The 27120-nt window shown below is 40.8% G+C and overlaps 1 protein-coding gene and 2 long non-coding RNA genes across 5 annotated transcripts; all 3 read right to left on the reverse strand.

Annotated features, from left to right (window-relative positions):
- LOC120285889 (loganic acid O-methyltransferase-like) lies at positions 1 to 4293 on the reverse strand. 2 transcript variants are annotated; one of them, XM_039305851.1, is made up of 2 exons: positions 3482 to 4273; positions 1 to 658 (listed from the first exon to the last, which is right to left on the reverse strand). In XM_039305851.1, the coding sequence occupies exons 1-2, from the start codon at positions 4130 to 4132 to the stop codon at positions 299 to 301; spliced, it is 1011 nt and encodes a 336-aa protein (XP_039161785.1). In that variant the 5' UTR covers positions 4133 to 4273; the 3' UTR covers positions 1 to 298. The 2 variants fall into 2 exon arrangements, with proteins under 2 accessions (XP_039161785.1, XP_039161786.1); XM_039305852.1 differs by lacking the exon at positions 1 to 658 and adding an exon at positions 3117 to 3366 and having other exon boundaries at positions 3482 to 4293.
- A 285-nt stretch (positions 4294 to 4578) lies between these two features.
- On the reverse strand, positions 4579 to 27073 carry LOC104429043. 2 transcript variants are annotated; one of them, XR_005547997.1, is made up of 5 exons: positions 26649 to 27073; positions 26490 to 26551; positions 8882 to 9138; positions 4990 to 5150; positions 4579 to 4763 (listed from the first exon to the last, which is right to left on the reverse strand). It is a non-coding gene; the product is annotated as an uncharacterized LOC104429043 (long non-coding RNA). The 2 variants fall into 2 exon arrangements; XR_005547998.1 differs by having other exon boundaries at positions 26472 to 26551.
- LOC120290150 lies at positions 22372 to 24406 on the reverse strand. Its single transcript, XR_005547996.1, has 2 exons — positions 24260 to 24406; positions 22372 to 22616 (listed from the first exon to the last, which is right to left on the reverse strand). It is a non-coding gene; the product is annotated as an uncharacterized LOC120290150 (long non-coding RNA).
- Positions 27074 to 27120: the final 47 nt, after the last annotated feature.

Here is a 27120-nt window from a genome sequence, read left to right on the forward strand (position 1 = left end):
ACGTGGATGTAACCTGAAAAATAAACAACTCTAACATTTATCAAGGTCAATGCAACTCATTAATAATTTTGTCAGCTTCAGTTATGGGTTCTCTCAACAATATTAACTCAAATGAAAAAGAAGCACACCACATGGAGACTGAAGTACATACTTCTTTGAGTTGGGGATATCCACTTAACGGCCTCGTTGATTTGAACTCAGATTTATGCTCCAAGTCAATTCTCTCTTCCAGAAAAGGTAGCTGGCTAAAGCATCTTTCCCACCGTGAAACAAAGTACAGTATGTACCAGCGTAATCCCTACATATTCTCTTCAGACTTCTTGCGCTTAAGGACCACAGAGAATGAGATGGATTCATGACTTTCTGGCTTCAGGAAAAAGAGAGATTTCGCCACTTTCAGCGAGTAACGGTGGAACAAATCGTCGATGATCAGTTCATTGCCGAAATGATGGCACAATAATCCCTCTAATGCCACTCTTAAGCAGAGAGAGCGTGATTCGGGGGTGGGGAAGGCAACGTGCATTTTGAGGTGGCTTAGAGTCTGAATCCTCTCGATGTGGAAGAATTCGTTTCGACTAATCACTTGTTTCAGCTCCTTTTCTGATGGGAAATATATTGGCAAGTTGAAGCTCTCTACTTTGGCTTTGCTTATGATCCCCTGCGTAACCAAAATTCACTTTCAAAGTGATAATAACCTGCTCGTTTCTTGGAGGCAAATAGTGATTTTCGCCATTCGTATTTTCTTTGTCCATTTTTCACGTGCAATGTCAATATCTCAACAGTCACCATGCCTCGAACTGATTTTTAATCGTTTAATATATAGATTTCAACTGCACAGATCCTAGAGATATGGACACCATCGAAAATAAATTATTTCTTGCTGTTGACACCTAAAATTTTGGTTAGTTAGGCTTTAATTTCTTTTAATCTTTGTTTTTCCTTTTCGAATAATAAACAAAATAAATAACAAAAACAAAAACAAAAAAATAATAATAAAAGCAAGAAAAGCAGTCAGCCCCCTTTTCTTTCTTTTTTCCTTTCGCACGACTTGGCCCCACCCCTCTTTTCCCCTTCTTCTTCTTTCTTCTTCTTCCCTCTTCTTCTTCCTCGTTCCTTCTTTCTCTGCCTCTGTAGTTCACGCGCAGAAGATGACGACGCGCGCAAAGGACGGCCTACGGCCGAGGGGAGTAGGCCGACGTCGGCCGGAGAGGATAAGATCTCGGGCGCCATCAATGCCTTCGCTAGATAAGCTCGGATGGGACGCCGGTCCAGCCGAGGAGAACCGCTCGGCGCACGAAGGGGACCGCCGGTCGAAGCTCCGTCGACCGGACCTCCTCGCCTATAAATAAAGGAGCACCTCCGTCGACGAACGGCATCGCGAGCTCTGAGATCTTCCCACTGAGAGACTTCGGGGGAGGAATCGAAGAGCGAGCGAGAGAGGACTCGGGTTGTGAGCTCGGCCGACCTCCCACTGAGAGACTTCGGGGGAGGTCGCCGGTGAGCGAGTTCGGGGAGGTTAGATCCGGCCGGTGGAGGCTCGGATCTAGCCAGAGTGAGAAGTGAGGGGGAGAGATCCGAGAGGGTCGGGTCTGAAAGAAAGGATCCGGAGGGAAAGGTGCCAGATCTGAGAAGCCGAGGACCCGCCAGCGCTGCCGTCCCTCCCGACGCCGTCGACCGCCCACGCCGAAACTCCAGTCAGCTGTTGTGCCGTCGTTGTCCGCCGCTACTACCCCCTGCCCTCAGATCTGGAAAGTAGAAGATCAGATCTGAGGAGAATCCACGAGATCCGGCCACCGCGACACGCTCTCATCCACCCGTGTCTTTGCCCCCTACCGACGAGCCCCGGTTGAAGTCCCCGAAGCCAATGAGTATCCCTGACCTCCCCTCGCTTCTGGGTTGGGCACGCCGGAGCTCGCAGAAGCTCCAACTACCGGTTGCCCCATTCTTCGCCGTCCCGTCATCTCCACCGTCGCACCTCACACCGTCACCGTGTCGCCGCCTGCCGTGACGCCACCGTCGCTTGCCGCGTCGCCACCGTCGCCGTGTCACCGCCCGGTGACATCCCAGCCAAGCCCCACCTCGGCGCCGCAAATCGTCGAGCTCTAGGGTTCCCAAAATCCGGTTCTACGAAGGAGAAGTCGGGTCGGAGAGCGGGTCGGGCATGGGTCAGCGATCGGGTAGGGTTTCCCCCCGATGTGGGCCTGCGCGTGTGGGCCGGTTAATCCATGTTTTTTTTATATAATGAAAATGGGCCTTGGTTAGTTCATGGGCTTGGAAAAAGAAAAAAAGGGAGAAAAATCTGAGTCGGGCCCGCGTTGCGGGCTTGTCCGCGTGCGGGTCGCCGGCCCGGGTCGAACCCAACCCGAGGATCTGACCCGGGCCGGTTTTTATAATATTTTGAATAAATAAATAATTTATTTTCAAAAAAAATAATAATATATTTTATTTTCGAAAAATATTTAAAAAATATTTTAATTTAAAAAAAAATAAAAATACCCAAAAAATATTTTATTTTCCAAAAATATTAAAAAATGTTTTAATTTCCAGAAAATCGAAAAATAGTGATAAAAATATTTAATTTTCCGAAAAATCAAAAAAATCAAAAATATTTCATATTTTCCAAAAAAAGCCAAAAATTCAGAAAAAGCCTAAAAATTCAGAAAAAGCCAAAAAGACTTGTATTCAAAAAATCCCTTTTATGTCCAAAAATGATAAAAATACTCAAAAAAATGTTTTTCCTCCCAAAATGTATGGAAAATCTCTCAAAAATCCAAAAAGCCTCGAGTTTAAATAAGATTAGGTACCGAAAGGGCATTAGTGATTAACTAGTGTAATCAAGTCCCCGATCCTAATTTCTCTAGTTGCGCAGGAGTGAGTATTTCTCCCGATACTTCACTTGGGTTTCTAATCAACCCACCCCAAATCGATTAGTAGCGACTCCAATTTAAAAATTAATTTACAGGTTAAAAACTCAGACCATTAAGTCGTGAATTGGTGGACTTGGGAGAGTCCGGGCTTAACTAAATTCAGCCGAGCCATTAGCCTCCTTAGGCGCTCGTACCCGATTGCGGGCGCCGAAAAAAAAAGAGGTCGCGACGCTTGTATCCAGGATAGACAGCGGAAACAACCTACAATATGTCACTCTACATGGTTTTCACTTGGAGATGTTATTTTTTACGAAAGTTATTACATTCTTTGAAGCATAGATCTGTAAACTTAGCTTTGCAACTTTCAAAGTTTTTTGCCACAAAGTGATCCATGAAACCACACGATTACTTCTTTAAGGAGATCCCCTCTGAAATAGCTCTTGTGAATGTACTTTGTTGGAATAATTGGGACATCCAAGTTAAACACGCTACTGCTAACCTTCATGAAAAGTATCAGTGAAGCGAAATTTAGTACGATTAGCGTGGCCAATCATCCTGAAATGCATAATTCAATCTCATGCATCAAGTGTTAGCCTATGCATGCAATTACGTACCTCATTTGCCATGTCCACAAGGCAAGAACCCAGTAGCTCCAATTCTGACCCTAAGGTGGTCTGAGAATCATGAACCAAATCCGGCTCACCAGGCACGACCATAAATATCAATCCTTCACTGACCATCTCCTCCGCTCTCGCACTGAGAAACATCTCCATGTCTCTCCCGAACTGAGCGGAGTAGGCCCCGACGACCCCAGCGGGCGAGTTCACGTAATAAATTCTCTCTCCATTCCAAGCACGGGAAGACTTGTCCAGTATCTCTTGGGGAACGCGGGACAGCCAGTGGAGTGCACAGGACGAGTATGCAAAGTGTAGGGATGCAGTCGGGAGGAGACGGCCATGGAACGACCCTGGGGCTGCCATGGCATAGTAGCACCGCCTCACTGGCAGGTGGTTGGTGAAAAGCGTGTTGAAGTCATTGGTGGGGAGGTCGCTGAAGATGGCTTGGAACTCGAGGGTACGAAATCGGGGTTCTTTGATGGGTTTGATGAGGTCTAAGAGGCATTGTACTATGGTTTCGATGGCTTGGATGGGTGTGAGTCCTGTAGAGCAACCGAAGTCTGCTATTCTGATGATGGGGTTTGGAGAGGATAACGGGAGGTGGTAGAGATCAAGGGTTGTGGGTAAAGCTTCCTTGATCATATCCATGGCGGCGGCAGCGACTCCTTTCTGTAGAGTCGGACAATATGTGGTGATTACTTTTGCAATACTTAATTTTAATAATTGCAATTAAGACTAATCCAAAACACATCCATATGTTTAGTGGAGAGATCGTCCAATGTCCAGTCCCTCTAAGAATGCACGAGACGCAAGAAAGATTCACTAGATATCTAATACATGCACTAGACCTGAGTAGGTCTCTAAACTACTCCCCCTGAAATGAAGATCCCGGGGGAACTCCTCCTCACAACCCATTTACAGGGAAATGAGGGGAGAGTAGTATGGGATAATCTTCCCATTGGGTATCCCGGCCAACCCCGAAAGGGTTAAGGGACCCACATTTGATCCCCGTGAAGCCTTCCCCAGGGTTGCCTGGGCGCGGTTCAGGGAAATGATAAGGCCAGGCTTGGATTATAACCAAGACCTGGGTGGCTTTGATGAGGTCTAAGAGGCATTGTACTATGGTTTCGATGGCTTGGATGGATGTGAGTCCTGTAGAGCAACCGAAGTCTGCTATTCTGATGATGGGGTTTGGAGAGGATAACGGGAGGTGGTAGAGATCAAGGGTTGTGGGTAAAGCTTCCTTGATCATATCCATGGCGGCGGCAGCGACTCCTTTCTGTAGAGTCGGACAATATGTGGTGATTACTTTTGCAATACTTAATTTTAATAATTGCAATTAAGACTAATCCAAAACACATCCATATGTTTAGTGGAGAGATCGTCCAATGTCCAGTCCCTCTAAGAATGCACGAGACGCAAGAAAGATTCACTAGATATCTAATACATGCACTAGCTTATGAAGTGATTGATACATCCAGACCAACCCCATAATTAATACTCACCGCTTGAGTACACCTGTTAAGGGTTATCTTAACTGCTGAATCGAGTCTTTGCCAATGACTTTACGACGGTGATAGTGTTTGATGCAGCCGAAGCGGGGTAATGAAATACAGAAAAGACGCTAAGTTCGCAAACACGAGTAGCAACACAAAAACTAGCATACCTGTGCAATAAGAGAGAAAAATCAACAAATAAAAGCTGGTAATTTCATATAATAGTGATTAGAAGTGGATGTATGAAGAGAGAGGCAAAGTGGAAAAGATATTGAAGAAAGGATGAGATAGGACAGTCCAACTACTAAACTAAAAATTATGAGACAAAGGGAATTTTATTGTTGGTGAACCAAATTATAACTAAATAATTTTAAAAAATAATATCTTAAGGTAGTGGAAAATGATCATTTGCTACTTGAAATATATATCATCAAAACAGTACTATGATGGGACGCATATAGTAAGTGCTTGGTCCATGGAGCCAGTTACACACAAGCTTTCTGTTCTCATCTTCAATGGATGCAACATTTAGGCATGAGTTGTATTCTTTTCACAGCTAGTAGAAACGTTAAGCGTGCTAAAACTTTTTATGAAATTCGATCTACCACGTGAAGTTATAAAATTATATAAAGTGACAACCAACACGATCCACATTCACTAGAATTTGTATTCATCTTGTATAGAAAATCCCTAATAGAAGGAGTTCTAGGCATAGTTATAAGGTATGCTCGGGGGAAAATTGTCCAAAAAGTCCTAAATATATTATACTTTTACCAATTCAATCTTAAACATTTTTACTTCTTACCAATTGAGTTCATCCGGCCAAGTTTGGTAGAAATTGCTGAAGTGGCATTTTTAAATAATTTTTTTGAATTTTTAATGTCTTTTTCCTTTTTTAACTTTTTTCTTCCTCTTTATTGGGTTTGCTAGCGAGGGTTGTCAACCGACAGTCACTGGCCACAATTGAGGGCCGACAGCCATTGCAAGCTATAGGCGAGGGCTAGCCGACCCTCGTTGGCCTTGAGCGAGGGCCACGATGCCCTCGCCTGGCCAAATTTGATGAGGGCGTCACGGCACTTGCCAATTCAAGGGTGGCAACATCGTCGTCCAAGGCCAATGGGTTGGTCGACCCTCCATGTGGCCGACAAGGGTTGTTGACCCTTGTTTATGACCAACGAAGGTTGGCCGGCAATCCTTGCCGACTTTAACCCAAATAAAAAAGTAAAAATAATAAATAATAAAAAAATTATATTAAAAATTATATTAAAAATGCCACATCGGCATCGACTTGCCATATTAGCAATTTTCGATCAAAATTGGTTGGGTGCACTCAATAGCCAATAAGTGAATGTTTAGGATTGAATTAGCGAACTTAAAAAATTAATGATTGAATTGACAAAAGTACATTAGGTTCAATAATTTCTTGATAATTTTTTTGTTCGTTCGGCCATTGGTTCAATGATGTTAAGGGTGCATTTGACAATTTGCCGAGACAATAACAATTTTTATTTTCTTGTTCTCGATAATAGATTTGGAATAGAATTCTGTTTGGTAAATTTTTTGTTTCTGGAAATAAATTTGTTCATGGAAATAAATTTGTAATAGAACTAAGAAATTAAAAAAAAAAAAGTTGTTTTTTTGTTTCTGAGAATAATTCTAGAATCAAGCCAATCCAAATTTCTTTCTTTTCTCTTCTTCTTCTTCTTCCACCGCTACAGCCGTCTACTGCCATTGGTCACCAACGACTAACTGGGTGAGGTCTGACAAGCTTGCTGGAGGCTCATTAGGCCAGAGCGAGGCCGAGTGAGGCTTACCCAGCCACTAGTGAGCCTCCCCTAACAAGGCGAGGCTTGGCCGAGCTTTGGCAATGCAAGGTTCGACCTCACCAAATCTAGGTGAGGTCAAGCCTCACCCAACCAAGGCTCGACCAAGTCTCGCCCAGCCGCTAGTGAGGCTTGACCTTGGCCAAGCCTTGCTCAATTGCCAACAAGGCTTGGCCAATGAAGCGCGACCTTGCCGAGGGTCAACGACCCCTGTTGAGGTCGCTGGCCCTCATTTGACCCGACACTAATCATCCCAATGCCGTGTGACCAATTGAAGGCTAGAGAGGAAAAGAAAGAAAAAAAAAAAGACTAATAAAATTATTAAAAAATTAAAAGAAAATGATTCTCATTAGAAATTTTGAAAATGGTGCTAGAAGCAATTCTATTATGGGAATAGAAATTTTGGAGCAAACACCTTTTAATGTTTAGAAATTGTTAATGGGAATAAAATAAAAATGAATCATTTATGAATTTTTCTAATTATGTTCCTACAAATAATTTCTGGACAAAAAACCACATTTGTTAATTGCACAAAAATTTTATTCCTAGGATAGAAATGCGTTTAGTAGGATTTTAATTTTTTTTCTTTTAATTTTTAATACTTTTATTATATTTTTCTTTTTTCTTTTCTCTTCTTCTTCTTCTTTCTTTATGGTCGGTTGTCGATCGCCATGGCCGGTGAATGGTTGAGCAAGGTCCAGTGAACTTGTCAAAGGCTCACTTGGCCATGGTGAGCATCAGCCTCGCTAGATTTAGGTGAGGCTGAGCTTTGTTGGTGGCCAGGCCAGGCTCAATCTCGCCCAATTGGCACAACATCGGCCTTGCCTTGGCTTGGCAAGGCTTGCCCCAGCTTGGCGAGACTCGGCCTTGCCTAGATTTGGCAAGGTCAATACTCATCGTGGCCGAGTGAGCTCACCAGACCTCGCCCAATCGGTCGCCAACCACCACTATCGGGGGTTGACAATGGCCAGTGACTAACTAGGACTAGGGGGAAGAAGAAGAAGAAGAAGAGAGAAGAAGAAAAGAAATAAAAAAAGAATTTGGCTTGATTCTTGAAACTGTTCTCAAGAATAAAAAATAATTTTTTTCTACTTCTTAATTTTGTTTCATATATATTCTCAGAAACAAAAATTTTATCCAACAAAATTCTGTTCTTTTTTTGTTCCAAAAAACAAAAGAATAAAATCAATTGTTCTAGAGATGGTTATCAAATAGGGCCTAAACATACCCTAAGCGTCATTTCATCCTCCATTCTCTCTCTCTGCGCAGGTTATGCCGTGCAATACATAGCACGAAGTTGTGCAACAAAAGAATCATTACTGTGCCGACGATGGGGTGGATTGGTGGGGGAACATCGAAAGTCAAAGTGAAAACAGGAAACACGTGTGTTAGATCTTACGCTCGTTAGCAAAGAAGAGATTACCAAGAGTACAATTCTTTATATAGTGTAATATGAATTACTGACCATGTAGAGATCAGGCTAACTATGCACAAAAGCACTTGCAGCAAATTCGTCACCAACTGTATTTCAATTCTCGATTGATAACTTGGTTAATTACATGTGAGAAGTTAAGAGCGCGTTTGGTAACGTTTCTGTTAAAAAATTGTTCACGAGAATAGAAATAGAAAAAACTATTTTTGTTCCGGAGAACAATTTTTTAACAGAAGAACACGTTTGATAACTGTACAAAATTTTTATTCCTAAAATAGAAAAGGAATAGAAACACATTTGTTAAACTTGTATAATTTTTCTATTTCTTTTAATTTTTAAAACAAACAGCCCCTAAACACGTTGGTTTACTTGAAGATTGAGGAGATATGTAAATAGTTTAAGTGCATGGCATATATTTGATCTTTCACACTATATATGCACCGTAAAATCTCATGTTTGGAACGTCTAATTAGGTTACAGCTTGTTTCTTAATTCATAAGGGTTAATTAGAGCAATACATCTTTGTAAGTGCAGGGAAACTTTAAGGAACGGACTACATGCGACAAGGATTTTACTGTTAGTACAAAGAGAAAAGCTAAAATGATATATCTTGTTATATGTATGTATATCTTGTAATAAGAAGTACCTGATAGGAAGAGTTCTGCTCGTAACTGTAAGGCCCGTTCCCTCCATTCATGACCACTGCTTCAGAGATGCTCATCTTCCTCTCATCCTCCATTCTCTCTCTCTCTCTCTCTCTCTCTCACCCTCCACGCGCAGGTCAAGTCATGCGATAGTATCGAATCTCAGCGCAAGCACAGGTAGGAAGATTGCCACAATATGCGCGGTACCACTCACCCTACCCTATCGCCTATCTAGGGGGGCCGTCCGTCTTACATTTGCCTGAAAAGGAATTGCGCTATCATAAATGGGAATTCTAGATCGATAAATAGAATCCTCCCAAGGCTAACATTAGATTGAGCACCAGTTATTTCATATCTGGTCAAAATCTTCCCTAAAAGAATCGCTAATATGCCGACAACGACATTTTAAGTTTACTTCGAGGCGGATTTGGTAAGGGGACATCACAGTCAAGGTAAGAACGTGAAACGTGCATTAGATCTTACCAATATTCAGCAAATGAGGCTACCAATACCAACTCCGAAGTAAAGCTCAGGCTAGCCATGCACTAGTTATTTAAAATTCAGCAGTAATGAAGCCAATTCAAGAGGAGCAAATTGTGGATTATACAGCTAGAAGCAAAGGGAAAAGGGTGCATCCAACTCAGATACTATCTCTACCACCTACGAATTACTATAGAAGAAGGATCATCGAAGAAAGCCAAACAGGACAAAAGACTCCAGTGTCCAAGAAACAAAAACAGTTTACTCCATATGAGGGAAATATGTTAGATGAGGAGAAATTATTTGATACCCTTGTCTAAGTGTGGGAAGGGGTCAACAAATGGGCTTTGGTGGCTAGCTTGAATAAGCCACCAAGGGATATATGAAGATATTGAGCTGGAACTATCAAGTTTTGGGCACAACCTTGATAGTCCAGCACTTTCAAGCACTTGTGGCTCAAGAGAGGTCCGACTTGTACTTCCTCATGGAAACCAAGAATAATGGTAGAAAGAGTTCAAAAAATGTTTCAGTTCAGAAATTCAGTAATACATAATCCGATTGGAACTGGGGGTGGATTGGTACTTATGTGGAATGAGGAGGTTAATGTGCAAGTGAAAACTAGCATCGAGGAGTTCATGGATGTTATTTGTAATGATCATACGAGTGGTGTTATTACGAGAATATCATTGCTTCATGCTTCTACGAATTACCGAGAGAGGTCAATAGTATGCTAATTAGTGCATTCCCTTCATAATTCTAATAGTCTCCCATGGCTTATATCGGAGATTTTAATGAAGTGTTATACCAATGGAAAAAGATGGAAAAACGAGAAGTGGAACGGTATAGAATGATGGCTTTCAGGGATTTTGTCAGCTCATGTTCATTAATGGATATTAAGAGTAAGGTGTGTGCTTATATATAGTCTAACAAGCAGGAAGGGGCAGAACTTGTGAAAAAAAGGCTAGATAGAGCTCTTTGCATTCTTAATTAACAAGTCCTATTCCCAAATGCAGAGGCGTATGCGCTACCAACTATTGGATCGGACCATAGTCCGATTATCTTAACTTCAGAGATAATGGAGACTAAAAGACTAAAAATTTTCAGATTCAAGGCTTTTTCGACAGAATATCTAGATTTCAAATAAGTAATTAGAAAAGCTTGGAAGAGTGAGGAAAACCAAGTTGTGGATATTGTCAGCAAAACGAGGAAAGTAGTTGAAAAATTGAGTTGGAGAAGGACAAAGTTTAAAATTGCATCATGCCAAATTCAAAAACTTCGGGGAATACTTACTGAGATGACTAATGGAACTGTAGGGGCTCCAAAGTAGGGAGAATATTGCACAATTGTCGAGCAAATTGAAGGCCTATGAAGACAAGAATAAATGTATTGGGATATGAGATCCAAAATTAATTGGATAAAATGGGGGATAAGAATACGAAGTATTTCAATGCAACAACAATACAAAAAGATAACGCAACAAGATCTCCATGTTGCAAATAGGTGACTAAAATTGGAGTAGGAACCTATTTACCCCTCCGACTACATATAACTAGCTCCTATCAATCCTTGTACACCATGGTGGGAAGTAGAAATTATCAACTAGTCCTAGACCAATGCCCACAAATGGTCACAAATGTGATGAATGAGACCTTAACGGGGAATGTCACAAGAGAAGAAGAGAAACTTGTTTTTCAAATAGGTGCTACAAAGACTCTAGGACCAAATGGACTTAACGGGTTATTCTACCAAAACAATTGGGAGAAAATCAGGAAGACATTTTTAGAATGATTGACAACTTCTTCAGCCAAGGTACTTTCGATCTTGAGATTACCCATATAACCCTCATACCAAAAGTCTCAAATCCTTAAAACATTTCTCAGTATAGGCTCATTAGCTTATGTAATTTCAACCACAAAATTATTACAAAAGTGATGGCCAATCAACTAAACCCTGGCTACCAGAAATTATATCTCCAAAACAAAGTGCTTTTGTAGGAGACCTCGAATATAAGACAATATATTCATTGTTCAGGATGTTTTTCATTGTTCAAGAGGTTCTTCATCAACTTAAAGCGAGGAAATTTCCAACGGCTCTAAACCTTGATATGTAAAAAGCTTATGATAGGATGGAACAAGATTTCCTATGCAATTGCATGTTACAAATGGGCTTTTGTGAGAAATGGGTTTCCCTCGTAAAACAATGCATTTCCTCAAGTCTTTTAGCATCAAGGTTAATGGAGAATCATGTTAGTATTTCATACCGTCTAGAGGAATTAGAAAAGAAGACCCCTTATCTCCCTATTTATTTATCATTATGGTCAATGTTCTATCCTCCTTGATATTGAAAGCTACAACAGATGACAGCTTAAAGGGCATTCAATTGAATCCACATTGTCACACTCTATCACATCTTTTATTTGTGGATGACGCCATATTCTTCCCAGATGGTACCATCACCGAGGCTTAGAATTTGGCAAATATCTTATCTTAGTATTGCCATGAGTTGGGCCAAGCTATTAACCTCAATAAGTAAGGAATTTTCTTTGGGAAAAATTGTCCCCAAGGATTGAAACAAAATCTAGCAGCGGAATTGAGAGCACCAGTCATCAAGAAAACGGGGTAACATTTGGGCGTTCCATCAGAATGAAAACAAATAAAGAAGTAAATGTTCTCCTGGGTTCTTGAAAAAGTCGATAGCAAACTAAAAGGGTAGAAAAAAAAACTAATGTTGAAGGTCAGAAAAGAGATCCTGATTAAAACGTTGGTCCAAGTATTACCTCGGTTCATCATGTCCATTTTCAAAGTTCCTATAATGATTTGTAGAGCAATTGAAAAGAAAGTATCTTTGTTCAGGTGGGGACAAAATGCTTCTACAAAGGGCATACATTGGAAAAAATGGGAGAGTTTGAAAAATAGAGAAGATTTTGGGGGTAGGGGGAGGCTAGGTTCTAGTGACTAGTCGACTTTAACAAAGCGACATTGGGAAAACAAGCATAGAGATTCATCCAAAACCCAAATGCAATATGGAGCAAACTGCTGAAAGGAATCTATTTTCCCATAGGAGAATTCTAGAAAGCAAGCAAAGGTGCCCGATGTTGGAGAAATCTTCGTGAAGTGTTTTGAAGTTGACAAAACGTTTCCATCAGTCTAGTCGAAGGTCTGCACTCGTTAGTTAAAGTCTCGAAGACTTCCGGACAGCCAGACTCAAGACTCAAAGTCTATCCTCATTGACAGTCTCTAATCCATTGAAGAAAGGTTATCCAGAACTGGATGTTTTGTTCAGGATTTAACCTTATCATCTGGAGAAGATCTCGTGGTTGGAGAAGACGTATAAGAATCCTTTGATTGATCAAGATTGATTCAATGACTGAAGATTCGATGATTGTCTAAATATTATTGGAATGTTCTACTTATGGAAACCGAGATCCCGATTGTATGGGCGAACGAGGATTGATGGGCTATCAACACGTTCCTTTAATAGCTTGAACAATCTTCCTAATTGATTCCGTCCAACGGGTAGATTGGAGGAATTCCTTTGGTAAGTGCCAACGGGTATGATGGCATAAAGGAGTATATAAGGAAGACGTTCTTAGTTGTTCGAGGTGTGCGCGATAGAAGAATTCCAAAGTCGAAGCTCCTATTTGTTTAGATAAATCCTTTGAGCGAATACTTGTATACAAAAGAGAGTCTATATTTGTGAGAGACCTTGAGGAGGTGTGGTAAAACATCCACACTGTGGAATCAAGGCAAAGCTGTGCTGTAACTTCTCTTTTGATCATAATGAAATCCAGCCGGTGGGCTGTCAGTGCGGAAGAGTGGACGTAGGCTTGGAATAAGCCGAACCACTATAAATTCTGTGTTCAATTTTCTCTTCCTCACTCTCTCTACCTCAATCGTATTTCATTTTGTTAATTAAGAGAGAATTTACTTTCTATCATATGTTAAGAATCGCTTCCGTATATCGATAAATTGTTTAGGCACCTATTCACCCCCCTCTAGATACTCATACTAGCAATATCAATTGGTATCAGAGCCTGTGTACTTACTTTATTTGAAGTGTTTTACTTCATAGTAAAAGATCCATGGCTAGTATGCTAGCACCGGGGCTGATGGAAGGGCAAAGCAATACCGAGACCACCCTACTTTGATGGAAAGGATTACAACATCCGGAAGAACAAGATGAAAGCGTTCCTACGATCAAAGGATCCTCTCGGAATGGGATGTTGTAGAAAAGGGAATTACTCCTACCACTTGCATCGAGTCTCGAAAGAGGAAAAGAAACTGAAGAAACCAGCGGAATGTCTCGGGAAAAATAATCAAGAGACAAACACTCGATGCAAAAGCAATTTACTCCTTATATTGTGCTTTATCACCAACTGAATATAATAGAATATCTTCTTGTGGTACAGCAAAAGAAGTTTGGGACAGATTGCATATCACCTATGAAGGAACAGATCGAGTGAAGGAAACAAGAATCAACATTCTTCTCGGTCAATACGAAGCCTTTAGAATGAAACCAGGAGAATCAATATCTGACATGTTTAGTCGTTTTACAGATATTGTGAATGGTCTTGAAAATCAAGGTCAACCAACTTCTGATCCCATGAAGGTAAACAAGCTACTGCGTGGACTCTCCAGGGATTGGAATCACATAAAGACTTCGATAAGAGAGACGCAGAGAATCATGCCACTATCTGTCGACGAGCTGATTGGAACTCTTCAGTCCTATGAAGTGAAAAGGATCAATGAAGATGAAGATCCAAAAGGTAAGAAATCCATTGCATTAAAATCAAATAATGATTCTGATGATACAGATTCTGAAAATGATATGGACGATGAGGAGCTTGCTCTCATGATAAGAAGATTCAGAAAACTAAATAGAAAAGGAAGAAGGTTCAACTCAAAGAAACAAAGCTTTCAAAGACAGCAGACCAAGTCTCGTTGATGATGAGGAACCAAATAAAGATGTAGTCGCTTTGAATGCAAGAAAAAGGGACACATCGGACCCAACTGTCCTCTTCGAAGAAGAAGAGAGGAAAAGCTGAAAAATTTCGAAAAGCTCTCAAAGCCGAAACCCGGGAGTGATGCGAGTGTGAAGAAAGTGATAATGAATATGCCAATCTATGTCCGATGGCACAATCGACTCGGACTCTACTGGATCGACTCGGGATCGACTCGAACGGTGAATTTGAGGCAAGTGATTTTAAAATTCCTGTCAAAGTTTCTAAATATATTGATGAACTATGCTTTAGTCTTAAGACTTCTCTCAAAAGAATTTCCGAACTGAAAAAAAAAGAAAACTCAGCTCTAAAACAAAAGGAAAATGTTTTAGCGAAAGAGTTAAAAGTCTAGACTTGTCTGTTTCCATTTTTAAAGAAAATGAAGATAATCTTTTAAAAGAAAATGCTTTTTAAAAACAGACTTATCAAATATATCAAAGAAATTTTCTATAGGGTCTGAAAAACTTGAGAAAATTCTTTCAAAGACAAAGACCTTATTTCAATAAGTCTGGTCTAGGTATGATAGAAGAAACAATCCCCTTGATTGATTTTCCTAAAGTAAAAGAAAGAATTAAGAAAAGACTCTCGAGTGAGGTTTACAAAAATCACTTCAAGAAAGTTTTTGTAAAACCCGTAGGTAGAAATGCTCTCGGATGTTCTAAGTGCAACAGTCCGGATCACTTTGAAAAAGAGTGTCCTATGGTATGGAAACCTGTTAAGAAAATATGGGCTAATCTTGTTTATCTTACTAACACCAAAGGACCCAAGAAAATTTGGGTACCAAAGAAAGCTTGAGATTTTTTTAAATGCGGGTCTCCGTTAAGAAACAGTAAAGTGGTATCTTGACAGCGGATGCTCAAGACACATGACGGGAGACTCAAATTGCTTTATAAAGATTGCTCAAGTAAATGGTGGAAAAGTTTCATTTGGAGGAAACAACAAAGGAAGTATTGTGAGATTTGGAACCGTGAAAATTGGAACTCTCACAATAAGTAATGTTTCCTTAGTGGAAGGACTCAATTACAATCTTCTCAGCATTAGTCAATTGTGTGATACTGGTTTCAAGATCTTCTTTCAAGAAGGAACATGTTCTGGAATCAGTAAAGACTCTACTCAGTCTTTCATGGGTCGAAGACATGGAAATATCTATCTTCTGGATGTGAAACCAAATGAATCGCAATGCCTTATCTCAATTCAAGACGAAGCAAGCTTATGGCACAAAAAGCTTGGTCATGTCAACATGAAGCAATTAGCCAAAATCTCTTCAAAACAGCTTGTTCGAGGACTACCAGATTGCCATACCAAAAGACCGATTCATGCACTCCATGTATTCGGGGAAAGCAGGTAAGAAATTCTTTTAAGCCAATTAATTATGTCTCTACTAATCATGTACTACAGTTGCTGCATATGGATCTCTTCGGACCAACTAAAACTCAAAGTATTGGGGGTAAGAAGTATTGCCTAGTAATTGTTGATGATTACTCCCGTTTTACTTGGGTATATTTCCTTGCAAGTAAGTCCGAAACCTTTTCGTATTTTGAAAAATTTGCTAAAATGGTTCAAAATGAAAAAGGATGTGTTATCTCTAGTATAAGAACAGATCATGGAGGTGAATTTGAAAATCAAGATTTTACAAAATTACGTGATGAATCTGGTTGTAAGCATGTGTTTTCCTCTCCATATACTCCTCAGCAAAATGGAGTTGTGGAAAGAAAGAACAAATCTCTTCAAGAAATGGCTAGAACTCTTTTAATTGAAAGTAAAATTTCTTCTCGATTTTGGGCTGAAGCTGTTTCAACAGCATGCTATATCATCAATAGAGTCTTCTTAAGATCTATTCTTCAGAAAACCCCTTATGAGTTATTCAAAGAAAAGAAGCCTATTGTTTCATACTTTCATGTATTTGGTTGCAAATGTTTTATACTGAAAAATGCAAAAGATCGAGTTGGTAAGTTTGAAGAAAGATCGGATGAAGGTATCTTCCTTGGATATTCTACATCAAGCAAAGCCTTCGAGTCTATAACAAGAAGAGCCGGTCACGTGGAGGAGTCAATGAATGTCAAATTTCAAGACTCAACACAAGATGAATCAAGTCGACTCATCAAGAAGAGTCCGAACCTGCTCCAGATCTTCCAAAGCTTACAACTCAAGAAGCATCTCAGACTCTGGAAAACCAGAATAAGATGTTCGTGAAGATTCAATCAAAGAGAGATCATCAATCAGACAAATCAACAAGTAATTGGAAGCATAAGTCCAGTCATCCCAAAGATCTTATAATCGGCGAAATGAATGAAGGAATTCGCACCAGATCCAAAAGGCGAGAAGAGTCTAGTCTTTGGCACTCGTTTCTGAAATTGAACCAAAGAGCATAGAAGAAGCTTTATCGATGAAAGCTGGATTGAAGCTATGCAAGAAGAGCTCAGACAGTTCAGCATAAATGATGTCTGGGAATTGACATTCAAACCAAAAGGTAAAACTGTTATTGGAGCTAAATGGGTTTTCAAAAACAAGATGAACGAGAAAGGAAAAGTCGTATGAAATAAAGCAAGACTCGTGGCCAAGGGATATACGCAAGAAGAAGGAATAGACTATGATGAGACTTACGCTCCAAAGTGGCAAGGTTAGAAGCTATTCGACTATTACTTGCGTTTGCTTGTTATAAGAATTTCAGGTTATTCCAAATGGACGTCAAAAGCGCCTTCCTAAATGGATTTATCCATGAGGAAGTTTATGTGGAACAACCACCAGGGTTTGAAGACCCAAAGAAGCCAGACTCAGTCTTCAGACTGAAAAAGGCTTTGTATGGTTTAAAGCAAGCACCTCGGGCTTGGTACGACATATTAAGTAAGTTCCTAATACAAAATGGTTTTGTCAAAGGTAAAGTAGATACGACTTTATTTATCAAGAAGGAAAACAAAAGTTTCTTACTTGTTCAAATATATGTGGATGATATTATTTTTGGATCCTCTAATGAAAGTCTTTGCAAGAAATTTTCAAGTCTATGCAGGATGAGTTTGAAATGAGTATGATGGGAGAGTTAATATTCTTTCTTGGCCTTCAAGTAAAACAATTGAAGGAAGGAACTTTTATTTATCAAGAAAAATATGTTAATGATCTTGTCAAAAGGTTTGGACTGGAAAAGTGCAAAAAGGTCGACATACCAATGTCAAGTTCTTTAAAGATAGACAAAGATGAAGAAGGGAAGAAAGTTGATCAAAAGCTGTACAGGATCATTATTGGATCACTTCTTTATCTTACTGCCTCTAAACCTGATATTTTGTTAAGTGTTTGCATCCGTGCTAGGTTTCAATCAGATCCTAGAGAATCTCATCTCGGTCTGCGAAACGCATCATTAAATACGTTGCTTCATCATCAAGCATTGGTCTTTGGTATCCTAAGAAGGAGACTTTAATCTTCCGGGATATTCGAGACGCAGATCTGGCCGGTTGCGAGTTGATAGAAAGAGCACTTCGGGAACTTGCCGTTGCTTGAAGTAGGACGTGTCTTGGTTTTCAAGGAAACAAAGCACTGTGTCTCTTTCAACAACAGAAGCAGAGTATGTAGCTCTTGGAAGCTGCTGTTCGCAAATTCTATGGATAAAACAACAACTAAGAGATTTTGAAATTGAAGACTCATGCACGGAGATTAATTGCGACAACACCAGCGCTATCAACCTCACCAAAAATCCAATTCTCCACTCAAGAGCAAAGCATATAGAGATTCGACATCACTTTATTAGAGATCATGTTCAAAATAGAGATGTTTCAATTCAATTTGTTGACTCAAAGAATCAACTGGCTGATATACTCACAAAGCCTTTGGAGAAAAATCAATTTGAGTCTATACGGTCCGGACTCAACATTTTGAGGTATGAGGATATCAAAGTTTAAAGACTGTCAGACTCAGGCTAACAAGACTTTATCTACTGTCTTGGCTCGACCTTCAGACTGTAAGTCTTTCTCTCTCCAATCTTATCTTGAAAAGGTACGATCATTAGGCTATGTTCAAATTGTTGCTATATTTAATTAACGTAAATATTGCATCGATTCTTTTTCAAAAGGGAAGTTATTTTTGAAATAACTATTTTTGCGGATAAAGACAGTTATTTTGAAAAGGCATATTTTTATTTCCTTTGTGACGGTTCGTTTACTCTTCTTTTTAACCGATTGTGCCTTTGTCGATTTCTCTTCACTTTTCTATTCACTTTTCTCTCAAAAACCCTAGAAAGCATCGATCCTCAATTCCCGTTTGTCTTCTTCGCTCAATCTTCAAAAAGTTGTCATCTTTTCCGGGAAAGTCAAGCAAGGAATCTTCCAAACACTGAGAAAGATGTCATCTTCACGAAAGTCCTCAAGAATCGCAAGGAGGGGACCACAGAGAATGAGTGAGGGGCCTACGCACTTCGATCTTCGAAGATGAAGTTACTCCGGATCAGCAACCGAGCCCACAACATTCTCAGCAGCGTCAGTCTCCTCCATCTAGTCCTCAAGGCGTTGTTCATCAGCATCAAGAAGAAATCATCGAGGATGCAGACCTCGTAAGAGTTCAAAAGCCCGCTTTTATTTACAAGCTATATCGTGCCTTAAAAGGAATTCATACTCCTTTGAACTATGTTGATGAGTTTCTTAGAGACAAAGGATATAGGAACGAATATATCTTTCGCGAAAAATGGAAAGTTTGGGAATCGCTCGTAAAGGGGTGGCGAGGAAACCCTTGCGAATATCCCAAGTGATCCTCGTGATCGGGGACCGAATCTGTAGATGGGAATGACGATGACAATCTGTTCAGTCTATTTCAATCGAAAATGGGTATTGCGGCTGAAATTCAAGGAAAAATGGGAGATTTGTTCAGATCAAAGGAACAAAAGGATCTGTACTCAAAATTGCTGAAGCGTGGGGTAATAAACCCTAGGAGTGTGGACTTTGATTTTCTGGATGCTGTGAAAGTGAACTTGAGAGAAAAGTTCAGTTATCTTCAACTTGAAAAGTTTTGCTCTGACTCAACTGAGGCTTATGCTGAATTGACTGCATATTTCTATTCAAATCTTAGCTTTTTGGATGCGAATAGATTCTCCTTCAGCATTAAAGAACAAGACTATGTTGTGGATATGAATATCCTGGCAGATGTGTTAGAAGTTAAGAGAGGCAGATATCAACCAATCAAAGTTTCCATTGCTCGGGCCACACTTGAACTGGTGAAGGACAGGAGAACAGATGAGAAGATCACCTACTCACGGATGAATGCATTCAACATCTTGCTTCACAAGATTGTGATCAATTGCCTTCGGCCGAAATCAACTTCCAAACCGATGTTTCAAGCTCTGAGGCAAAGTTGATGTATGCCATCCTCTGTGGTAAGAAGTTTTCTCTCCCTCATACTATTATGTTTCACATGTATAGAGCAGTGATGAAGGACAGAGGTCAACTCCCTTACCCAAGCCTTGTTACGAAGTTATTCAAACATCTGAATATTCAGCCTCCGCAAATCTTTTATGTTCGATCATGCGATCATATGGTGGTAGGACTGAAAATGGTGACCAAAATGCGTCCGAAAGGAACCGAGCAAGGAATTGGAGAAATTCAAGGAGAAGACTCTGCCAAATCTCATCAACTCTCTTCGCTGCTAAGAGAAAAGGGAAGGAGCCCATGGCTGCTTCATCAAAGAGAAGAAGAGCTCTCCTTGTTGAGGATGAAGATGATGACGAAGACATCACCATCTCTACAATGGCTTTGAAGAATTTAGGTCGTCCTGTTCCACAGAAAGAATCGGAACAAAAGACAAAAGAAGCAGAGGAGAAGGAAGAAGAAGAAAGAGAAGCAGAGGAGAAGGAAGAAGAAGAAAGAGAATCAGAGCAAGAAGCAGAGAAAGAAAGACCTGAAGAAGAAAGAAGAGAAGAAGGAGAACCCGAGGAAATCTCTTCTCCACCGTAGGCATGGAAACAGGGGGAGCTCAGGAGAAAGGAGTGACGTCTTCATATCCTGATGCAAGTGAAGGAGTCAGTCGCTCGCCTGCAGACCCAGAAGATGTTTATGCATCTCAGTTTCCAGAAGAAGATCATGAAGTGTCATCGCCAAATCTGCAAGATTATGCTGATCTACCATCTTCTGCAGATCGAGCCGAAGTAAGTACTCAGACTGATAATGGAGCAGATTTTCGCAGAATCATGGATATTCTCTTGGAGATGAAAGGTCAGATTTATGCCTTGGGATGCGAAGTTCAAAGTTTGAAGAATGAAAGTCAAGCCTCTTCCTGTTCATTGAATGATAAGATGCAAGCCCTCTCTATTCGAATCAGGCCAATGCCAAGAGTGAGGAGGTTGTACACGGCTAAAGGAAGACTTTAAAAGGCCTGGAAGGCATCGTTCGTCTATGGAAGATTTCCAGCTTGTCCGCATTCCCAAGACTTTATCTCATCCTTTTTAATGATGACAAAAAGGGGAGAGATGCATGATTTGATCAAAAACTTTCAATCATTTTTAACTGTTTGTTGGATTGTGTTGTTGTTTAACTGTTTTTGACAGACTTTGACTTTGTTTTGTGTCTGGATGAGAACTAAACTAGACTTGGACTTGATTGCTTCTATTAACAAGTATTGATATCTTATGGATGGTTTTATTATATACTAGACTAACCTATTTTCTGTGGTTGCAGATTCTAGTGTTAATCTTTTAGCCATTCATCTCTATAAGATATGCATATGTGTTTGAGAAATATTTTGCAGGTCAAAGTTATCCAAATCTACAGGAAGGTTTTGTCACAATCAAAAAGGGGGAGATTGTTGGAGAAATCTTCGTGAAGTGTTTTGAAGTTGACAAAACGTTTCCATCAGTCTAGTCTAAAGGTCTGCAGACTCTGTTAGTTAAAGTCTGAAGACTTCCGAACAGCCAGACTCAAGACTCAAAGTCTATCCTCATTGACAGTCTCTAATCCGTTGAAGAAAGGTTATCCAAAACTGGATGTTTTGTTCAGATTTAACCTTATCATCTAGAGAAGATCTCGTGGTTGGAGAAGACGTATAAGAATCCTTTGATTGATCAAGATTGATTCAATGACTGAAGATTCGATGATTGTCTAAATATTATTGGAAGGTTCTACTTATGGAAACCGAGATCCCGATTGTATGGGCGAACAGATTGATGGGCTATCAACACGTTCCTTTAATAGCTTGAACAATCTTCCTAATTGATTCCGTCCAACGGGTAGATTGGAAGGAATTCCTTTGGTAAGTGCCAACGGGTATGATGGCATAAAGGAGTATATAAGGAAGACGTTCTTAGTTGTTCGAGGTGTGCGCGATAGAAGAATTCCAAAGTCTGAAGCTCCTATTTGTTTAGATAAATCCTTTGAGCGAATACTTGTATACAAAAGAGAGTCTATATTTGTGAGAGACCTTGAGGAGGTGTGGTAAAACATCCACACTGTGGAATCAAGGCAAAGCTGTGCTGTAACTTCTCTTTTGATCATAGTGAAATCCAGCCGGTGGGCTATCAGTGCGGAAGAGTGGACGTAGGCTTGGAATAAGCCGAACCACTATAAATCCTGTGTTCAATTTTCTCTTCCTCACTCTCTCTACCTCAATCGTATTTCATTTTGTTAATTAAGAGAGAATTTACTTTCTATCATATGTTAAGAATCGCTTCCGTATATCGATAAATTGTTTAGGCACCTATTCACCCCCCTCTAGGTACTCATACTAGCAATATCACCCGACCCTCATAGGGATGGCAAAGTTTACTCATAGGGAAAGACACAATAGAGTTAGAGATTAAATGGGAGGTGGGGGATGGACAAAAGATCAAAATCAGAGAGGATGGATAGCTACTTTCAGGCAAGATCGAAGGTCCCACAAACCATAATGAACCTTGGTTGTCACGCCCCGATCCTCGGGCATGCACACATCCTTCTACCTTGGTCGATTTTAATATGCGATATCCCAGGACAATGTATCGCCGACCCTTTCATTTTTAAGCACATGCGGAAGCAGTTAAAATCCCCAGACAATAAAACGATGGGATAGAAAAGCAGGGCCATATTTTTCATATTGAAATTTATAACCACACTTTTATACAAACCACAAACCTCTTCATAACTATTCACATCAAAACGGAGATCTCAAAAGGAGACAGAAACTCTTAGCCATCCGGGCCGTACTCAAGGCCCTTCTCGGGATTATCATCTTCTCCCAAAAATCTTTCTCCTTAAGTTTCACCTCCGAGTTCTCCTTCTTAGACTCCTCCTCTTCAGCTTCTCACCGGGGTCCTGAAATGGTTTTCCCCAAACTGGGATGAGACTACGTCTCAGCGAGTTCTACCCCACTAAGCCCGATTAGTAAACTATTATACTAAAGGCTGCCTAAACACGCACAGGGCAGAGGACTTACCTTGGCCTCTCGATCCCACCCGCAAGTCAGTACAATTCATAATAGGCACCCAATCAATCATATCACCGATCGAAGCATCGATCAAATCGACCTAGTCGATTATATTCCGACAAGACCACTCACGGTCAATTCCATTCAGTCAATCAATTCACAACATCAAATCAAAGCATCGACCTAGTCGATTACATGTCAAACACATCAATCCCCACTGTGGGATATTTAAAAGCTAGGCCACGTGCATTCTCCAGGATGACCTTCCAAGTCTCCGGGTCACGTGCCTCGAACCTTGGGCCCACGTGCATTCTCTAAGGCGACCTCTTCGCCAAGGTGATACATCAAGTCACCGAGCCACGTGCCCTTTTAGATGCCTGCACTTAGTCACAGAGCTCCATCAATGCTCTCGGGCATCGATTCGCCAAGGTGACATACAGTGCACACTTTACTATGCTCTCGGGCGTCTTTTTCGCCGTGGTGATACACTGATCACAGAGCCAATATAAACAATTCAATATGCTCTCGGGCGTCTTTTTCGCCGTGGTGATACACTGATCACAGAGCCAACATAAACAATTCAATATGCTCTCGGGCGTCTTTTTCGCCGTGGTGATACACTGATCACAGAGCCAACATAAACAATTCAATATAATCAACCACTAATCTCACGTGCATTTTCTAGGTGATATTCAAATACCCAACGATTTCTCAATCAATTAATTAAATCAACTCAACAAAGCATTATCAATGCTAGATAACATACTTGGCCAATTCAATCTCAATCAATTCCAATCAAATTAGGGTAAACCCTAAAATATCTCAATTTATTCAATTCCATACAACGTGGAGCTCAAATAAATAAACGGGCTGCGCCACGACGATCAGCACGAGATTTCGGTCGTCGGCCATCAAAATCTTAATTTCCGAAAATAATTAATTTATTTATTAATTTCGAAAATTAAATAATTATTATTAAAAATTCAATTTAGCTCAAAATAAAGCCTGATTACATAAACGGACTTCACCACGGTCATCAGCATAATTTTCCGGTTCCAGACCATCTCAGTTGAATTTTCGGAAAATAAATAATTAATTAATTAATTTCGAATATTAAATAATTAATATTAAAAATCCCATTTAGCTCAAATTAAAGCTCGATTAAATAAACGGACTTCACCACGGTCATCAGCATAATTTTCCGGTTCCAGGCCATCTCAATTGAATTTCCGGAAAATAAATAAATAATTAATTAATTTCGAATATTAAATAATTAATACTAAAAATATCCACTTAGGCCCGAAAAGCCTAATTGGAGCCCACTAAGGGTCGGGAAAAATCCCGAGGCACTTCCAATAATTAGTAGACCACGTCTACTTGCTAATTACACAATCAATTTATCTAAATCACATCACAATTGACTAATAATTGCTAATTAATTCTAATCTAACAACCTAAACATAATTAATCAAAACTAAACCAACCTTAAGCATAATTAGCCAACTAATCCAAGATTAGTGAGATTACTCACCAAATCGCGCGCAAATCGGATCAATCCGACGGCGGCGACGCGAGGAACAAAACTTCCCAAAGCGACTCGCGGATCCGGGGCCGGAAAACGGCCCAAAAGCAGCCCGAAGATGCTGAAACCCACTCGTGGGTCCACGGACGGAGCCGATCCGGGCTGCTCCGGCGGCTAGGGCGGCGAGGGGAAGCCGGCGAGGGCGAGGGGGTTGCGGGGGAGGTCCGGTGGGGCTAGGCGGTGGCCGGAGGTGGCCGGACGGTGGCTGGTCGAAGCCGGAACAGAGCGAACAGCACTGGGTCGCGCGGCCTAGGCGTGCGCGGATGGCGGGACGGCGACGGGTGCGCGGCGCGGCGCGGGCGGGCGTGCGGCGGCGGGACGAGCTGTGCTGCTTTTGCTCCGAGCTCCTGGTTCGCACGCGAAGAAAAGAAGGAGAAGAAAGAAGCTGGTTCGGTCGAGCGTGCGGAGGAAGAAGAGAGAGGAGAGAGAAGAGAGGGGAGAGGATATGTATTGACCGGTCAAAGAGGAGAGAGAGAAAGTGAGCGGTGGGGGCAATTCGCACGAGGGGGAGGGAAAAAGGGGAGAGGAGAGAGAGAGAAAAAGAAAATAAAGAAAAGAAAAGAGAGGGAGAGAGAGGAAAAAGAAAAGGGAAATACATAATTCTTTTATGCTAATTTCCTTTTCTCTTTTCCTTTTCCTTTCTATTTTCTTTTTGGTCTTCAATCTTTTTCTTCCGATAATTTCTTTCTTGAAATTTCGGACTCGTCAATAAATTGACGAGCGATGAGACAATGTCCTAAAAAAAAGGATTATGACATGCTTAAAATTCGATTCCCGAAATCGAGTTCAATTTCGTGGTTAAAAATCGATCAGACGTGATTTTAGCTCAATCCAACCAATTAGGTAGCTTTTAGGGATTTTACGGCCGATACATCCCTTAACGGCTTCACCCAATAGGTCAGTTAACTCGTGAGTGATCAGCTCAGAGAAAAGAGCCATAGGCACGTTGACGAAATGCCCATTTCACTTTATCGAAACGGGTCGAATTTCGGGATGTCACCTTGGTAGTGGATTTAGGCCCTATTTGGTAAAAAAAAATTTATGTTCCCAGAACAACTATTTATGATCTTTTGTTCCTGGGAATGAGAAAAAAAAAATCTGTTTGGTAAAATTTTTGTTCTTGATAAAAAAAAATCTATTTTTTTTCCGAGAATAGATTTGGAATAAAAACAAGAAAAAAAAAAAAACTTCTTATTCTCAAGAACAATTCCTAAGAATTAAAAGAACAAAAACAAAGAATTTATTTTTTCTCCTCTCTTCTTCTCTTTCCTTTTCTTCTTCTTTCTTTGGCCGGTTGCCAACCTTGGCCATGGCTAGTGCTAGCGACCGGCCAAATGAGGGCTGGCGCCAAAGTGTTGCCAACCCCCGACGATGCCAAGCCATGGCGAGGCTCGTTGAGCCACCTCTAGGTCGGCGATGTTGCCCGGGCGGTGGCCCGACGAGCTCGGCCTCGCCAGATCTAGATGAGGTCGACCTTGCCCAACTAAGGCAAGGCCAAGCCTCGTCGTGGCCAAGCAAGCTCACTCGACCTCGTCCCGGCCTAGCAAAGCTCCGACGAGCTCGCCGAATCTTGCCCAGCCAGTCACCGGCTATGGAAAGAAAAAGAAAAAATAAGAGAAAAATAAGAAAATATAATAAAAGTATTAAAAAATTAAGATAAAAAAATTTAAGAACCTACTAAATGCATTCTGGGAATAAAAAATTTGTGAAGTTACTAAACGCGTTCTTTTGCTAAGAAATTATTCCCGAGAACATAATAAGAAAAAAAAAACCATTTCTGATAAAAAATTATTCCCCAGAATAAAAGCGTTACCAAGCACGCCCTTAATCAACCACAATGAGGATGGATGGAGCGTCCCTTTGCTACAGGAGATTTTCGAGGAAAGCGTGGTACAAGAAATTTTAGCTACCCTGTTAAGCCTATCGCTCAGATCAAACCAAATTATATGTACAGCAAACAACTCAGGTGCATACACAGTCAAAAGTGGACATAACAAGCTCCGCAACTCCGCCAAACCTCAATCGGCAAATCAACCATCCACCTCATACCAGCCACCAAAGAAACTATGGACAGAACTACGAAAGCTTAAAACATACCCCAAAGTCAGGTTTTTATTATGGAGCGTGTGTAACAATGCCTTACCCGTGAAGGAAAACTTACATAAGAGGAATATGATACCTGAAATGTCCCTTGTGCAACCAAGCTACCGAAACAACGGAGCATACCTTCATCAAATGCCCCTGGATAGAACAAGTGTGGTCAGATCAGAGAGTGCAAGCGGACTTATCCCCAGAAATATGCAAATAGAATGGACCGATGGGTTTAGGAAAACATTACCGTGCAAGCAACCTCGAAATCCAAAGCCCTCTTTTCCGAAGTGGTCGGACGGATCTGGAAAGCGCGGAATAACTTCATCTTTAAAGCTCTGAAACCAAAGTGGAGCGTAATCATAGATGAAGCAATCATCTCGGTCAACTTGGTCGAGAAATATGGTAACACGAGCCTTGCTCAAGCTGAAGAACGAAGATCTGCAGTAGTGAGTGATCCATCTCCGCTTTAGATCTGATGGAAAATCAACACCGATTGGGCCTGGAACAACTTGATGACCTAGGGATCAACTGCGGTGGTCTGTCAAAACGCCGACGGGGTACTCTTGGACGGATTTGCGAAGAAGATTTTTGCTCCAACAGCCTCCATAGCTGAAACCCTTGCTCTTTGGGAGGCCCTGAAGTGGCTTCAACAAAAGCTTCAAGACCGAAACACGCGAATTGGACAGGTACTTTCCTCTGATCTATCATTGCTCTTATCA

Source organism: Eucalyptus grandis, chromosome 2 (assembly GCF_016545825.1).
Source record: "Eucalyptus grandis isolate ANBG69807.140 chromosome 2, ASM1654582v1, whole genome shotgun sequence".
NCBI classification, from domain to species: Eukaryota; Viridiplantae; Streptophyta; class Magnoliopsida; order Myrtales; family Myrtaceae; genus Eucalyptus; species Eucalyptus grandis.

Excerpts from the sequence above, each read along its gene's own strand:
- LOC120285889 (XM_039305851.1), bottom strand. The coding sequence starts at position 4,132 with ATGGATATGATCAAGGAAGCTTTACCCACAACCCTTGATCTCTACCAC. Across the intron at positions 659-3,481 it reads TTGTGGACATGGCAAATGAG|GGGATCATAAGCAAAGCCAA; the intron begins GTACGTAATTGC and ends TTGGTTACGCAG.